The 18,756-nt window shown below is 37.7% G+C and overlaps 1 protein-coding gene across 2 annotated transcripts in view; it reads right to left on the bottom strand.

Annotated features, from left to right (window-relative positions):
* sbf2 (SET binding factor 2) overlaps nt 1-18,756 on the bottom strand; it is a 113,817-nt gene that overhangs the window by 15,935 nt on the left and 79,126 nt on the right. For both annotated transcript variants that reach the window (XM_083558696.1, XM_083558695.1), the window contains exons 18-28: nt 14,069-14,239; nt 13,272-13,549; nt 10,952-11,124; nt 10,760-10,833; nt 5,691-5,886; nt 5,384-5,511; nt 4,087-4,262; nt 3,301-3,431; nt 3,012-3,213; nt 1,790-1,986; nt 1,137-1,277 (exon numbers count right to left, since the gene is read on the bottom strand). In XM_083558696.1, coding sequence (XP_083414822.1) covers nt 1,137-1,277; nt 1,790-1,986; nt 3,012-3,213; nt 3,301-3,431; nt 4,087-4,262; nt 5,384-5,511; nt 5,691-5,886; nt 10,760-10,833; nt 10,952-11,124; nt 13,272-13,549; nt 14,069-14,239 — 1,867 coding nt within the window. The remainder of the gene's footprint in view (nt 1-1,136; nt 1,278-1,789; nt 1,987-3,011; nt 3,214-3,300; nt 3,432-4,086; nt 4,263-5,383; nt 5,512-5,690; nt 5,887-10,759; nt 10,834-10,951; nt 11,125-13,271; nt 13,550-14,068; nt 14,240-18,756) is intronic.

Raw genomic sequence — 18,756 nt, forward strand, 5'->3', positions numbered from 1 at the left:
GTGCACACTAATATGTTCAATTCCATTGCATTAGAACACAACCTCCTGGTGTTTTGAATGCTTTTCCAATTTTAGTACGCCCCAAATGCGAATTAAATCCTGAAAGTAATGAGGCAAAAAACATTTCTGGAGACCCGCAGGGCCACAGCGCACTGCTGGAGAATCGGCATAATAATGAAACCAAAACTAAGAGAAACGTCCATTCGTCTCATTTCACTTAATATATACTAAAGTGTTGAAAAGAAAGTAAGTCATTTCAGAGAATGAAGGCTATGTAAATAAAAACCCGCCTATGAACTTATCTATTAAATTGCTCAGCAAACAATAAACTTTATGCAGGGCAATTTTAGTTTCATTCTTCATGATTGCTCCTCTTTTTTCCAGGAAAACAGTCTGGCATATGCTAATGCCGGAGTGAAGTGAGTCTTGAAGACATTTTATAGGATGGTAATCTAACTACTTTGGGTAAATTGGGCCTCTAGGGGCAAACCACTCTATTTAAAAAGAAAATACTAATAAAAAAAGACCTTTCTTTAAGCATTGACAAATTTTATTTAACAGAGAAAGAAAATAAAATGTCCATTTTATCATGTATGTTTAGATGCAAAATTTTAGAAATTCAGACACATGAGCTGGTGTCCAAGCGACATCCTTTACACCTGTTTCTATTTGCTTTTGCAAATGTACCCTTTCTTCTCATATTCGTTAACCGCAATATTAAATGAGCATACGATTCTATTCATGTTTTCCCCATAAGCAAAGCATTAATAATTACGCGTTTATCTCCAGCATTTATTCAAAGCATTTTATCTCCAGTTATCGTAGCAGTAACTGAAACACGAATATACTAAAAGATTGATAAACGAAACCTATTATGTGCGAGACGCTTTGCAGAGGATGCAGGTTTTTCTCTCTGAATGAGACGGGGCACTAAGATGGATTCGAGGTGACCCTTTCATGTCCTGTTCCTCTTATGTAAGTGCACAAATTGTGCTTTAGTTCCTCTGCAGATTTGTGCAACCAGAGGAAGGAGCATGGAGATAAGACCTTATGAATTAGAGGACAAACAAAATAAAAAATAAAAAAAATAGTATAAGCATCTCCGGCTCGGGGCTCGGTTGTGGAAAGTGATGTACCTGGAGAAATGCCGACAAGGGAGCGGTTAGACAGTGTGCTGCTGCCGTTGGATTTGAAGTGGACAGGGATAGAGCTAAGAATCGCCTGAAGGTACTTCTCCTGCTCCAAACTACTGGACAACTCGGATGAGGAGACAGGAGCTAAAGACAAATAGAAGTGAGAAAGAAATATGGAAAGATATAATTTAGACACTTTTACATTAGACAAAGCAATATATATATATATAATCTTGGATTAGGACTATAAGGTCTACACACTGCTAATAAATGTGTCAGGATTGTTTCGCTTGCGACTGTAAGATTTGATGTGGCTTTATTGACATTTTTGAGTACTGGTTTATAAAAAATTATCTATGCAATTCTTAAGAATGTGTAATGAATACCTAATGTAGGTGCTTTAAAATTAGATCACTTGGCAGTTAGAATTTTTACAATCTTAGAATATGTTATGAATTTGTTATGAAAGCCTGAAAGTCAGTACTTTTACAATTATTGCTTGCCAGTGTGACAGCATCTGGGTTGAGCTTCTGGGTCGTCCTTTGAGGTTTTGACACAATCCTCACATACATTTTCTAAAACTGCTTTATAAGAGATTTATGTACCCATCTAAATTATGAATCTACATGCAAAAAGAAGGATTGGAGTTCAAACACCTGTTGTGGAGGGGTTTTGCGACTTGAACAATCCCACTACGCTTTTCCCATGGAAGCCTCCAGAGCGCATCAGCACGGCTTTGGTGCGAGGGTGTTTCCAACTCATTACGGGCAGCCTGCTATGTCTGTAGCAGCGTGCGACTTTCTGCAGACTGCCGTCCTGGACCGACTGAGGCACCACAAGCAGCCCGGGGTAACTGGATAAAACACAAAAAATAAACCAGTTGTTTCGTTTACAGTAAACAGTCAATCCTTTAATAAGTGAAGTGTTCTTGTGAATACAGCCGTAACGGAACAAGAACAGTCACGGTGAATTTTATTTTTATAAATGTTTAACTGAACAGTACTGGGTAAAGGGTCAAACTACAGTAGGCAAGAGATCTATTTTGCACTGCATTATTTTAGGTTTAATGACAGCAGATTGACTAATATCCATCTACAACACTGCACCTATCTGCAATTTTTGCAGCATGATGCACACTACAGCACTGAGTGGCAAAAGAAAAGTAGTCTCATATTCAGAAAAACGTATATCATGGTTGTAAAACAGTGAAGAATTATGCATCTATTAAAAAAGCCTTGTTTTCTTTCGCAGTCTAAATATATATATATATATATATATATATATATATATATATATATATATATATATATATATATATATATATATATATATATTATGAAACCTAATGCTTCTGTATTATTTGTCCATTTAAGTTTAAAGACCAATTATTAATTAAAAAAATGTAATCCTAATTAGGACCGCATACGGATGTTGGATGTTCCCTTAGTGCAGGTAAGAAACCCCGCTTTAAAAACTGAAAATGCATCCGTGTTTAAAACACTCTGAAACCTGCATTTGCTACTGAAACAGCTCAATAAGTGCTTTTTAATTCAGAACACAACTTAAATAAAATATTGCACCCTAAACAGTGGCACTATTGCACAAAGCAAGAAGGAAGAAGCTGTACATAGATTTATATTAAGAGCAAATATTTATTTATGCCCATTTTTGACAGTTTCTTATTTAAACATAACACTACATGCAATTCTTTAGGAATGGGCTTTAACAATAGTTTTGTTGTTGTTTACCTCTTTAAAATGGTCTAGAATGAAAAAAAATGAATTCCTTGTAGTAAAAACTGTTTAGAATTGCACTGATTCTTACTGAATACGTTTCAGAAGAAATCATTTATTCGAAGCAAGATGAGCGTTTTCTGACCTGCGACAGAGAGAGTAGAGTCTGTTGATTGGCGTCACACGGAACTGCTCTCCACTTCTGCCACGTGAGGAGCTGGCATTGATGGTGCCCAGACCCAATCTCTGGTAATCCCGGAAGCAGGCACGCTCCACCAGCTGCTCCATGGTGCACTTGTCTGAGGCCTTCAGAGTGCTGTTGGAGGGCGTCTCCCCGTCGTCAGATACTATAACGCACAACAATAACTTCACATCATGACTTCTAACCAGACCCCATGACCTTCCTCTGACCACAGTAAAGCAAAGCAGCTCACTTGAGATGTCGTCGTCCTCGTTCCAGGTCATGCGTGTGCCTTTTTCGCTTTTCTTCTGCATCGTGGACTGACGACCCATGGTGATTTTGCCTGCTCTCTTTGCTCCTTTTACAATGGTTTTGGAGAGTGTGCTGTCAAAAACCCAATAACAAATAAAGAGTTCTTAGGAAGTTAGTAGCAAGTCAACAAGCCATATTTCTATGTAAAAAAAATACAAAGGCAGAATCTACAATGATTTCCACTTAATAATCAGCAATTCCATTTTATTATTTTTACGAAGTAGCCCGGGACCTTTTCTTGTCTTGTTGACACACGCTTCATGGCTCGCAAATTCACAAGGCAAGATTTTATCTAGATAAACTTGGGAAGCAAAATTAACTGGAACTGGACATGGATTCATCTTTCCCATCAGTTTTTCAGGGTTCTTGTCCCTGCAATGATAGTCAAGCTTAAAAATATTCTACATGTAAAGCCATATTTTACTATTTCCAAAAGTTTATCAAATAAGTCCTGGAAAGGGAAAAAAATCAGATATCTTTACTGAACCTAGACTTTTGTCTTTTATTTGGAAATAAGTGCTTTCAAATATTATAAACTTTAATTACCCCTAGTTATTAAATATTAATGCGGACACTTTGTTTTTCAATAATGCTCTAGTCTAATCTAAAATAACCTGATCTGATCCGATTTTATCTAATCTAATCTGATTTGATCTAATCTAAATTAATCTGATCTAATCTAATCTAATCTACTGCTGCTGCTGCTAGTCACAAAACTTTGACTGACCGGAAACCTGTGTTTCTCTCCTTCTGCTTGGGCAGGAGAAGCTGTGGAGCTGACTGTCCTGTTGCGAAGGTGAAGGCGGTATGGATGGATGGTGGGTATCGGATCCTCTGCAGGTGCTTCCTGAAGATTTCGACCATTTCAGAGGTCACCTCCTCATCGAACGCCACCTTAATTAGCTAAGATGAATCACATTTGAGCAAATGATAAATCCCACTTGGGTCACAGGCGTTCTTCTTGCTCTTACTCAATGAGCAACAGTTGCATTAGTGAAATTTATCAGTTTGTTTGCTGCCAAAATATTTCTTGGCTGAAACCAGCACTCTGCAAGACAAAAAGCAATCTGTAAATAATCAATGGAAATTTTTTTGGAAACGCACAACAGGCCTTCAATGTGAACCCCTCTTAAATGGATGCTGTCGGTTTGAAACGTGTTTCATTCCCCTGAGATATGCAGGGAATATCGTTGGGCAGTGTTAGCTGGCCTCTGTAACCTTGTGTGTGTTTGTATCCACTTTCCCCTTCATATCTATCTCTGTGGTCCTCGGGGGGCTACAGAGAGACCCCCAGTGGATTGCCGTGCTTAATAAAAGAGGAATAATGGATCCCAGACAGTGTGGCACAGCACAAGTACATCCACATCCACACATGGGCGAAGAAATGACCTGCGCTTTTAAAGGCAGTCCAATTTTATACAACACGTGTTAGTAAAAAGATAGGAATGAACCATAAAATCTTTATAGTATATGAAGAACTCAACACATGTGGGCATCACATCAGTGCAAAAAGTACATTGCAGCACCATACTAATTACACGTTATCACTTAAACAGAGCTGTTCTATAATCTGCAGACTTCTTCTGGTGCTTCAAAGGCAACAAAGCAAACGGGTCCATACGGTTGTCAATTATTCCATGTTCCATGTGTATTGGCACCCATCATAAGAACAGAAAAAATGCCTTCACACACTAAAATGAAATGTTGAATACTACTTATTCAGGATTGCTTTCATCCTTGGTACTTATTTGTCAGAAAATAATGTACATTGGGGGGTGGGGTGGAGGGGGTGTCAAATATAAAATAAAAGACTAAATTAGGACAAAGTATGAAATCATCCAACCCTATTTTGTTTTTTTAAAAGTGTCCTAAAATGATTGACATATACCTATAGGGTATATTCAACTTTTTTTTAAAGTCAGTCTCAACCTTCCGAAACTCTGTGACTGTGACTTATTGGTTTGTTGTATAAACAAAAAGAGGCACACATTAAAAAGAAACCAGCATTTCAGTGAGTGTAATACCTGGAATGATGCAGATCTAAGTTGCAGACCTTCTTGCATGTTCTGATGCAGCTGATTCTGAATGGTGATCTTTTTGTCTTTAGTCAGCGTGGACACTGGAAAACTTCTAATCACAGGCTTCTCACCAACTACTCCAACACACGCGCAAACACACACACACGCACGCATGCACACAGGACTGTCGGGTTGATAAGCAGACTAGCGTAAAGATAAGACAAGTGTCATTAAGGGAATGCAGTGCTACTTTCATAATCAGTGCACAAAGTAGACTGATAAGAGAGTGGCTTATATAAGAGTCAGCTCTTACCTAAAGGATCGTGTGGAGTGCCTTTGAAGATGATGCGGTAGGTGGTGAGAAAAAGTGCCCCCTCCGCAGGCAGCATGTGAGGACCTCCTAGCAGTCCACCTGTAGCATCCTCACGTCCGTCAGGGTCTAGGACCACCCGTAGCCCCTCGCTTACCAACTCCTCTCCGGGCAGCATAGTGGGCAGAAGTATCTTTGGCTGTGGAGATACAATACTTATTATTACCTTGTCTAAAAATTTAGGTGTTTGAAAGCCCCCAATTTTTTAGGTGAAAATATATCAATGTATGTATACCAATTTCATATAAATACATTTCACACATCCTCTAAGTGGTGTACTTTTCTTTTGAAAATCTATTACACTAACAGCAATTATCATCCTACAAATGATGACCTACCTAGCATAACAGTTTGAAGAGATGTCTAATCAAAATAGGAAAAATGTTTGGTTAAGCTGTGGTCAGTAATACCATGATTTTCCAACACCAGTTATGCCCCAAAAATGCAGAGTGGCAGCAGTAATGGTAAACTGATAATCTCGGACTTTCCTCTGTCGTCACGATTGCTGTCATGAGTTACGTCTCAAATTAGAAACCATGACTTTGTGTTCAGAAGTGTGATTTAAAAAAAAAAAAAAAAAAAAAAAAAAAAAAAAAAAAAAAAGAAAAACACCAGAAGGCTGGTTATGACACACACGCCTTTGGGAAGGATTGAAGGATTGAAAGGAACATGAGAGGCATTTTAAATTCTGTAATAGGAAACCAGGTAGAGCTGGAAACATAAAACAATAGCACAAATATATGCGATTCAAGACACAATGCATATTTGTTTAGTAGAGATGGAAAGATAAAAAATAAGGATTTTTTTTGTTAGGATAGAAAAAAAACCTATTATGTTGTACAAAATTTAATTGACAAACAAAAAAAGGAAGTTGTGTTTCTCTTGCAAGCTTTATGTGTAAGTCAAGTGTCACCTTGTTACAGAGACTTGACTGAGAGCAAAAGAAAGAGAACTGAATTTGTTGCCGAGTCATCGTTAAGGTTAAAAAAGGATGAGAAATTAAGAACTTGATCACGTTCAAAAGAAAAGGAAATGTTAATAGTTGGAAACGCATTTGAATCAACGGTTTAACAGTGAGGTAGCTGTATGATCATACACCTCAACCATGCTAATGCTCATGCCTTTTTCAAAAGTTAGTGCTGTAAGTGTTGAAACACTGAAGACACTGCACCCTTTTTCAAAGCAAACAGAATGTCCTACAAAAAAAAAAAAAGGTTAAGGCTCTGTGGGCTCTTAATGGGCTTTAAAGAATGACAACTTTACATGAAAAATTAACAAACACAACCCAATCTTTATGGTCTCATTCTATGTAAACAACGTCGAGTTGTTATTAGTCTGCTTGGATGACATCTCTGTAGACGCCAAACAATTAGGATCTGTAAATAATGGATTTGAATGGACCGGTTATGTTTACACTGTCCAGATCACTGTAGAAGTGTTCAGCCGGGTGCTGGCGGTTCGCGCTCTGCTCTGGCTTTGTTCGTTCAGCTCGTTAAGAAACATGCGAGCAAAAGAGCAAAGGGTGAATTTGTAAAACAAGGCTTTTGTCTATTGTAAGCAATCTCAAGGTTATCAGGAAGAACGACCTTCTCTTTTAAAAGCTCGGGATTTTAAAAGCCAAAGCCAGAGCCAGCACTCTCCATGGGTCTCATTGGAGAAATGAATGCTATGAAGACAGGAACCCTGAAAGAACCTCTGACCGCTCAAAGAAAAGGCCAGAGGAAACGGAGGTCATTATGAAGTTCTTCCATGAAGCTCGCACGAGCTACGAGTCCCTGTTGGACTTGCAACACCCACATCACTTTCTGCCAATCCTGCATTCTCTCTTCATCCCCTAACAGTTTGCAGAGGTCAGAACAGACGAGAAAAATTTATTACACACTGATTTATCACTAGTGTGGGACGTATCACAGTGTGGGACGTATATGCAATTCTTATACCATGGTCAGTCTGAACTTTCGATCCTGAATGGCTAGACAGTGTGCGAACAAACACTACAGCTAGTTTAATCACTGTTCTAAATGAATGCACTGCCTTTCAAACCATTTTGTGTTTTGACCATTTTGGCATGCCACTTAACTTATATGGTGATTTTAATACATTGTCAGATCCACAAGAATTTGACAAACTCTAGAAGTTAAAATAAATATTAAAAAAAGAAAAACAGCACAAGGAATTAATGCCAACTGCCTCATTATTAGTAGAGATGTGCTGCTATTGGACAATAACCAATATTTATTGGTTTATATATGAATGTTAAGAGTTAAATCATTTCATCACACCACATCACCTATTCTTTTCCTATAACACATGCACCCTACAGTTCCAGCTTTCACACTATGGATATTACTGCACTGAGACAAATTTGGCAAGCAAAAAATTATAAATAATAATAATAAAAAAAAAAACATCTGGATAAAAAAAAAAAAAAGGTAAATCAGTTAAGAAAATGCAATGAATTCGGGAAAAATGCAAGCTAAGTTCATACAGTATAGCATTTCTTCAGTGTTCCATTCTGCATTACTGACCTCCCACTGATCTTTGTCAATGTATTAACATGAACTGGGTCTTAACTTTAAATGATCTGCAAAAAAAAAAAAAAAAAAAAAAAAAAAACAACCTTGGCCCAATCTTTCCCCCTTCAGAGTGTACAGCATGCTCGCTCATGCATGTAATAAATCCAGAAATCTAAACCAGCAATCTAGGGAGTTTTAAAACAAAAAGTGTCTCAATAAATTAGATATCGATACGTGACAAAGCAAAGATGACACGGTAAAGATTATTATTCTCTCACCGGCCACTTTATTAGGAACACCTACACACCTGCTCATTTCTGCTGTTAACAAATCAGTCAATCATACTGCAGAAGCCTGATGTATAAACTCACACATACAGGTCAGTTAATGTTAATTGACTCAATCTCTGTGACTTTGATTGTGACATATATATTGGTACCAGGTGGGCGGGTTTGAGCATTTCAGAAATTGCTGATCTCATGGGAATTTCACAGACAACATTCTCTACATATGTAGAATGATGGTGTGGAAAACAAAAAACATCATGTAGAGTGACAGTTCTGTGGGTGGAAGCACCTCGTTGATAAGAGAGGTCAATGGAAAATGGCAAGATTTATTTCTATTGAGCTGCCAAGAAGGATATAGTAACTCATAATTACTATTCACAACAGTGGTAAGTGGAAAAGCATCTCAGCATGCACAATACATCAAACCTTGAGGGGGTTGAGCTACAACAGCAGAAGACCACATTGGGTTCACCTTCCTGTAAGCCAAGAATTTGAATCTGGGCCTATGGGCACAGGCTCACCCAAGCTGGACAGTTAAAGATAAAAAAAAATAGAAATAATAAAAAAAAAAACAGTCAGTCTTCAACTGTCCGATGTCAATAAATCTATGCATTAGAGGTGTAACCCTACACAAAATTCCCGGTTTGCTACGCACCTCGGTTTTTAAATCACGGTTCGGTAATTTTGGAGGAAGGAATGCAAAACATAAAATTGTCGTATTTTTTTTACAGTTTATTATTATTATTACTATTGACATTTTTGATCATCAACATTTGAACAGATTTAATTTTTGAAACAATTTTAAATAAAATGTCTGTTTAAATAACAGTTTATATATATTTTATGCAAATAAAATAGAATAAATAAAAATTCATGCTATGCACTTTTTTATTATAGTGATTAAATTGAGTAATCAATTAAGTTGGCACAAATTAAAGTGATTAAATACAATTCAATTAGTGGAAAAATGTATCTTAACAGTTTACATTTGTTAGACCCCATTTGGGTAATACAGATGTGTGTGCGTGTGTGTGTGTGTGTGTGTGTGTGTGTGTGTGTGTGTGTGTGTGTGTGTGTGTGTGTGTTTTACGTTTAATATTTAATTTTCTAAAGATATGATCTACTTAACTGTTCTACTTATTTCAGCATACTTTAACAAAAATCTTCATTCCTTCCAGCCTTCATTCATTTGTCAGGATTTTCTCCTTTTAAAAGAAATTCTTGAAGCTGGACATAAAACATAAAAAAAATTTAGCGAAGTGTTAGCCACTTCCTGGTTAGCAGCTAATGCTGGCACTATGGACTCTTTGGCGTTTCAAGTGAAGTAGCTTTTATTGTCATTTCAACTATATATAGCTGACGCAGTACACACTGAAATGAGACAACATTTTTGCAGAACCCTGGTGCGACATAGAGCTACATCACGCCACACAACATAGAGCTACATCACGCCACACAACATAGAGCTACATCACACCACACAACATAGAGCTACATCACGCCACACAACATAGAGCTACATCACGCCACACAACATAGAGCTACATCACGCCACACAACATAGAGCTACATCACGCCACACAACATAGAGCTACATCACGCCACACAACATAGAGCTACATCACACCACACAACATAGAGCTATATCACGCCACACAACATAGAGCTACATCACGCCACACAACATAGAGCTACGTAACAGCGCACAGAACTAAGGACTAGCATAAGTGTCCTCGCCATATAAAGTGCATCATTTGCAACCGACTGCAAGACAAAAGACAACACAAGACAGTGTAGGACAGATACACAAAATAGCACTGCCAGTAAACCTGCTGTATAATGTTTTATACAGTACAATGTGCAAAAGAAAATCCTATTTCTGGTACGAAGTGAGTAGCCGCAGTGACACTGCGTTAACTCTAGTTTCTTTTCCATACCCGTGGAATCGTCTTGTATGTTCTCAAGTTTCATAATAATAATAATAAAAATATGTGCTCAAGTCCAAGGCAGAGACTAAACAAACTTGCGTTCCGCTACTTAATTTGTTCCTGAGGGATTTTTTTCTGCACGTAAAAAGGATTGCACGTGTGTACTGAACCGAAAGCCCTGTACCGAGCTACAAATATCGTTACACCCCTACTATACACCCATGATAGCTTTAGTGTCTTGCTCCTGAGTGTATATTAACAAACTTGAACACCATGCTTACCTTCTGGATGGGTGGAAGTCTCCTGCTTTCCCTATGGACAGCCTCCAGAGTTTCCATTTGGATAGCCACAATGCCTAAACACACACACATACACACACACACAGCATACTTTACCTCTGCACATGTCCATTGTGTTGCTATTCTGCCCTATGCTCAAAGTGATAATTATGACTCCATTTAACTAGTTCCTACCTGGAATCATATTGTGTAGGTTCTTGATGTGGTCCTGGGTCACTCCGCTCTCAGTGCAGACCTTGTCAATGAACCGAGCGATGAACCTCACCACTGAGTTTGCAATGTCGCTGTTCTCAGAGTCTTCAAATCCGCTCTCGGTGTCGAAGCTCTCCGCAACACTCCCGGCGATGCTGTGAAACACAACACACGATAAATATCAAATCATTTAATAATAGTATTCCTAAGTGTTATGTCACAGAAGATGCAATGATTAAATCCCTTTGGGGGTTTTTTTTGTAAAGAATCAGTATCAACAATTGGGTGATGCTGTGAAGATTTGCTAAAATGTTTTGAAGCGTGCGTTTTTATTAATCTTTAACCATAGCAATCTGTCAATGATTAGATTACATTAGATACATATTTTATGGCTGTATTTAAATGAAGCACATCATACAATGCAGCTATTAAGGTAAGCATACAGAGAAGGTGATATGATTCTTATCTTGTTTCTTCTAATGTGTCCCTAACCCTAGCCCTGATTTTATCAATATTAGAAACATGTTGCTAGGATTCTTTTATAACAGAAAAAGATTTGTGCAGGATGTATAAATAGAGATGACAGCAGCGCATTTGTTGCTTATTATTCTCTGTTTAACTGTTTTTCATGCTGCTTTCAGGTAGTCCTGCAACCTCATGATTCACTATAAAAAAAAAAAGCAAGTCATGATACACATTATAGTAGTGATCATGAGAATCACATGTAATGGAACTGCAAACATTGAAAATACTGTATAACTGACAGCGTATGAGACGATCTGGAGGTTAGGCAGTATTTTGCTTTTATGGCTAAACTGTAAACATTCAAACCTCAAGGATAAAAGTGTAACAAATTATTTCCTCCCTATAATGTTTTCCTCCTATTTATACAGCTAAAACAGTTATAAAACAAAAATGGTGTCGCTGCCAACAGTAATTTGACTGCATGTATAATTTGACAACATTGAAATATTCAATACCACTGCTTCAGAAAACAATGCTAATTTCATTAGGAAAAAAAAACGATAACATTTGCGGCATTTAGCAGACGTCCTTGTCCAGAGCGACGTACAAAAGTGCTTTGAGTCTCTGCAATGAATAAATCTACACTGGTACGCTAGATTACAAACTTAAAATAAATCAGCCTACAACGCTGTTGAGGTTTTTTTTTTTAACTCACCACCCCTTAAAAACTTCCTCACCACCCCTTTAAAACTTTCTGACATCTGAAAACTTAGTGATGGCATCTTTAAAACTTACTAACCGCCTCTTTAAAACCTTTTGATAGTAACTTTAAAACTAACTGACTGCCCCTTTAAGCTCTAGCTCCTTGCAGCCCTCCACAGGGATATGTATGAGGTATTTTAATAATACAATAAATATTGTTGCTGTATTTTTCTTAGTTTTTTTTTTTTCTTCTATCATAAACATTTTTTAAATTATAACTTTTTTATTTTCAATGAGCAATGAAATTAATGTGAAAGATTTTATATATATATATATATATATATATATATATATATATATATATATATATATATATATATATATATATATATATATATATATAAATAATTATTATTATTATTATTATTTTTTAATTACTTAGTGTGTTAAAGCTGAGAAACCAATTCCCCCCCCACCCAACCTCCTTTAGAGTAATATAGTAGTGCTAAAAGCTCCCAGTGTGCATGAGCAACTAATGTGTTTTAAAAGGGCTACTGTGCAAGCCTGGCAAGAAAGAAAAAAATAATAATAATAAAAAAAGGAAATTAAATATAATTGGCTCTGGAGATATCGATTTGGCATGTCTTTTCCACTTTATGCACAACATTCCCTTTGTGGTTGTGCGTACTATTGTAACTACAAAGCTCCGGGGTTCCCTGGTATTGTTGTTTTTGGTTGTACATAGGCTTTGCTGTGCACTGGGCCAGAACATCAGAAGATTTCACCCACTCTGCTGAGGTAGGGAGTCGGCTTTAGGGAGTTAGATGTGCCAGCTGGAGGATGTGGAGAGAATATGGCACAAATTTGAATCTCTAGAATACACATTGTGCTGAGAGGACAGCCCCGAAGCTGTCAGCACCTTCCTTCGAACGGCCTTGCTTATGGAAAAAAGAGGACAACATGAGCCTGTCCTTTAATAACACTTGGACTAGCATAGGGCTAAATTCATTCTATTTAATTGGCTGCTGGAGGCCGGGGAGTTATTTGAATAGGCTTGCGTCACTATTTTTCAGACTGTCTAAAATGATAACCGTCGGACGGTAAATAAAAACCACCGTAGAGCACATCGTCTTGCCTGTTGGTGACGATGCTGTTGCTGCCACTCTCCCAGTCAGCCGCGGGCGTAGTTGTGCGGAGCAGCTTGTTCTTGCTGGTGTCCAGAGGCACAAGCAGGTAGACCATGAGACTGGCATAGTGGATGGCCTGGCTGAACACCGTGCTCTCTTCATTCTTTACCAGCTCCAACTGCTTCTCCTTGCTAAGGCTCGGCCATGCCCGCAGCTGCTCGGCTGCCAGATCCATCGCGGTGCGCTCAGATCGGGCAAGAGCCGGAACGGAAGACGAGCCTGAATCCTGATGAAACAGAAGCAGGAAGAAAGAACATATGAACGAGAGAAAACAGGAAGGAGGTTGGAATGTGCTCAATCTATGTACAGGCTGTTGCGTCTATAAATAAATATGAATACCCAACTGCAGTTAAACGATTACACAAGCTCAAAGTCGCAAACATTACAGGGTCAATTGATAAAATTTTAATAAAGGTAGGCAGCTGCTCTATGACTGAAGGTTCAAATTACAGGAACTGCCAAGTAATACAGCCCAAATATTATATTTTACAGTAGATCAAGTTAGAAAGCATGCAATTAACACAACTTGAACGCACCCGCATTTTGATCTTGGCCAATTAGCATTAATTTCCTCTATGCTGAACCTTAAAGGCAGCCAACCTTATCTTTTCGATCTAGAAACATTTGGAGGATTTGCAAATCACTCTCTTCCATATGGTTCTGCACATCTAAACGCCTGATTGGCTCGCGATACTAAGATCAACAGGGGAAGTAGGTTTTGGAAGCTCAACCTTAATCTTTTTACCTTAAATCTGGCTGTGATAAGCGGCTTCTCCTCAGGGGTGTTGAGGTACAGGTCCCGGATCTGGTTCTGCACCTCGGAATAGAAGGTGGTCTCCCAGAATTGTTGACTGGTCCAGATAGGGTGCTCCTGCACGCACGTGTATGCATACTGGTTCACCCCTGGGGCCAGTTTCTGCAAGTATAAAAAGATTTTTTTATAATGACACACTGGCACGATGCTTAAATTTAACAAATATAACACATGGCAAGTTAGAACTCATCAGAGCAACAAGTCGGAAAACGTCATTTTAACAGAGCCTACGCTGAAAAGAAGAAAACAACTTGCAGCTGCCAACTGCTTCAGAGCAATTCATCAGTGTTGGTGGTGATCATTTTCTCAACACGTACAGAACTGTTTTTATTTTGAATAAAACCGGTTCAGGTGTTTTTCTATTTCTTTTTTTAAGTGCACGTATACATACCAGAATAAAGTTTTTGCCAAGAAACGTTAAAGAGCTACTTTAATGACAATTGTATTAATACAACTTTGCTTACACAGTAAACCATTGTTCATTCCACCAACAGTGGATCCTCCCTATTATTACATGTGTGTCCTATTTCCTTTCAGCATTTCCAAAGCACCACCCTGGAGACTCTCTTTATTATCCTTCTAATCCCAACAAACCGCAATCAGAGACGAGACAAGTAACACGTCTACAAAGTGGGGTGGGGTGGGGTGGGTTTGCAATATGTGAAGAAAAAAAAAAACAGAAAATTAATTAGGGAAGACAACAGGGATTTAGGTGCATTAGGTAAAATATGAAAGACAAAATATCTGGCACCTTCTGCTACAGTTTCACACAGTATTCATTTACATTTGATTCACAGGTATAATACATACAATGTAGCAAATATCTACTGACAAATATAAACAGGTATTTCCACCATGACCACAGTTAAACCAAGGTTGAAATACTAATCAGCAACAAAGCAGAGAGTTTTTGAGGTGAGTTTAATTTATTTAAATCATCACCCTGATTTACCAGAAAAAGTGAAAGGAGCCTCAAGTGTCGGCACTGGAGAACGTCAGACTGTCTAAACAGCCATGTTTTGCACTAGAGAGAGAATCTGGTGCAGGAAAGACTGTTTATAGCTGCTATAAAAGGCTTTCTAACCTTATGGCCTAACAAACTCAAATAACCATTAGAAATGTTCTGCCACCCCAGACCCTAAATATCTTTAAAGTCCAGATATACAATATACGACTATACGGCAAAATATTTCTTGCTTATGCGCAAAATTTATTTCTTGCACTGACTCACCAGTATAGTATAAATGAAAATAACCCACTATTTTATACACGCATGCTCTCTGTGAACCTTGTGTCAATCTGGAAGATTTAAAAAGCACATCCACTAGACAACATATCAAAGCCAAAACATCTTTGTCTGTCTGTCAGGTTTCATCAACGTCAAGTTTCTATGCACAGCAGCGCTAAGCACACTAAATAGCTTTCTGTTGCCATGAGCTGTGTTGCAAAAGGGAAACCCTGACAGCAAATTCAAACTAATTTATTAATACAAAGAAAATTAGGAATGCTGGTACACAGAACAGAGCTCACCCTAGATTTGAGGGTGGAGTAAAAGGTTATTAACCTATATACACTAAGTGTAGCAGGAAAACTAGTCAGCACTGGTGCTCAAAAACAGTGTACAATAGTTGATAAATAAATATATATGTGACAGGGACACATTTTGTACTAGCACATTAATTTAAACATGCTTTATATGTGACATCCAGAGAAATGTTGCCCAAAAAAATGTGCCTTTAAAAAAACCCTATACACGGAATGAAGACCCGTTGAGTTAAGCCGTTGAGAAGAGCAAGCTGTTTGATATGCACTATAATAATAAAAGCGTGACGCAACCTTATTGTCTTTTTGGTTTTCTGCTGTTGTTAAAAAAATAAAATAATATTTTAAGCCCTAATGCTGCAGAAAATAATGAATCACGGGGAAGCAACAGTAACTTTGAATCGTACTAAATCCTGTGATATACCATCAAGTGAAAGTGCTTTATGCAGTATCTACTTCCAAAATAAAAACATGAATCAAAAATGATTGCTAAAAAATGTCAACAAATATGCTTCTTTGTAATGCTGTACAGAAATGTATGCATGCTTTCTCAACTCTCCCTGTCCATCACCAAGGGTTCAGAGAAACAACCCTTTGAACGCTTGTTTAAATAGTTTATGTTGCTTTACGCTGTCTGGAATGTCGGATATACACAAGGCCATAATCTATTGGACATGATGTCCTCAGGAAACCAGACATGAACTGCTCACTGAGGCCCGCTCGCTGTGAGTGAAGATAAATCCAGAGCAATCTGGCTTTGTTCTGAGTCAAGTGATCAGAAGTGATTAGAGCTGCTCCCTACTCCTGAGGATTAACCTATAACATTATAAAATATATGCGGAGGAGTTGTGTTGTAGCGGGAAGCACACCGGGAGATCAACTTTCCCAACTTTTCATCAACATGAAGCGGACGTCTTCATGTGTATGTGTGTGTTCAGCCTCTTGTCTTGCTACAGATGTGATAGAGTCAAGATGACCTTCTCCAGTCACACAGCCTCCAGTTGTTTAGAGAATGTGAGCGTGTATTTTTGCCAGCGAAAAAGGAATGCCGAAAACATGCAGGAAAAGAAAAAAAAAAAAAAAGATTAACAATGAAACAAAACCGAGAGACAATGATCTTTTACAGTAAACGTGTGATTCGAGTGATTATGTGAAGGGAATGCATTGTTTGGCACAAAGAGATTCGAGTCTTATAAACAGTGAATCACTTAAGCGTAAAAGTATTTTTGAACTAAACTGGTGTACAAGTATTTAATTAAAGGAACCATCTTTTTTTTTGTTTCATGAGCAAGAATTTCCCTGCAGAGACAAAAACACAGAAAGCCTGTTTACGCTACACTTTGATAAAATAGAGGTCTGTGCGAAGTTGTTGGATGCTTTAAATAAGCAAATAAATCATTACAACACTATAAATTAATTAATACCACTGTCATTTAAAAGTCTACCAAGCACTTACAGAATCTTAATTAAAGACATTGTTTACCTTCAATAAAAGGACCAATTTTATTTGTAATAGTTGAACCGCACTATAAGCACAGCATCGTTGTTTTTCTTTTTTGTTATAGATTTTTTTGTTATTGTCTCTTAAGTTGCACTAAAACAAAACTTTCCATATTCAGTCCACATATTCTATCCCTCAATTTTTTTCTGGCTTAAAGGCAAGTGCTTGTGTTTTAAACATGCTCGTCTGGTGGCTACTGAAAAGCTCATTTTGTGCAGTGTAACTAACGTAACTCATATGCACTCATATGTACATGTAAATACTGATATAACTTTGGCAATTTCACCAACTCTGAATTCATCCTTACCTTTGTGTGGGCAATGCTTTCAAAACGTTTCACTGGATAAGGAATTAGACTAGAAAAACTGCAGTAGTATCCCTTTAGTGTTAACAATTTAATGCTTCTAACTAAACTCCTTTTTTGTTTAATTTCGGGTGCCTGGCGAGGTGCTGAACGACAGAATTAAATACATTGTGCTGCAAAATATTTGTGTCTAGGAGCACTAAAAGCCATCTTGAACCAAACAACGTGTTTACAGCTATGACAGCGGACAAACAAACCTGTGCAGAGAGTACAGCGGGTCAACATGTTACGTATTGGTCTGACAAGCTCGGGCGATAGTAAGTGACTCCGGAACACGAACCGAACGCAAACACCATGAGGTCAGGAAGTGGACAGCTTAAGGCACGCAGGAGTCAGAGGAGCAAGGCGATGTGTCTGCTTTGAGGAATAAAACAGCTCGACAAACAAAACCTTCAAATCCCCAGTTGCACAAACTGTGACCGAAAGAATGCAAACAAACGTGCTGCGCTGGCTAAAGGTCAGCTATCGCCAATGTGGAGTCTGGGACTAAGCAACATGGCATGTATTATTCATTAATCAGTGTAAAAGATTAAATACATGCTCCTGTGAACTGTCTTCATGAACACATGGCGAATGGGAAATCTTGGTGCCACTGATCACCCTGAGATACATAACTCATTAATATTGTTTTTGTTTTTCCGAAGAGGCGGCAAATATTCAGCCTTTCATTGAAACCTACATCCTAATAGTTACATATGCACTTCCTTCATTTGACCTAATAATATATGTTTATTCAACAGCAAATATTTGATCATTTTAGTATCAACAACTATAACATTACACATCTATTCCTGGTATTTTCACAAACAACTCCTAAGTGAGCATTTCTGCTGGATATTCTGTTACAGAACACATGACTCAATACAGCATTATTCTAAAAAAAATAATAATCAAATAAATAAAAAAAAACAGATACAGAGGCATCTAAAAGTAATAATATAACAAGGACAAAAGCACCTATCACATTGCTTTTACAGTAAGCACCATGTTATCTGTTATCTTCATCATTTTAGTTACTTTGCAACACTGGAATATAAGCAATAAAATATTGTTGTTTAACGTTCTCATATTCACCCTTAAAAAAATAATATTTTTTCCACCAGACCCTCCTTATTGTTTTGTTTTCACTTTCAGTCTGAAGTCTTGGCACGTTTTTATTAAATAGTGATTTTTATATTCTTCCCACAGGAGACCCAAAAATCTATTTATATA

Source organism: Silurus aristotelis (genome assembly GCF_946808225.1).
Source record: "Silurus aristotelis genome assembly, chromosome: 13".
NCBI lineage: Eukaryota > Metazoa > Chordata > Actinopteri > Siluriformes > Siluridae > Silurus > Silurus aristotelis.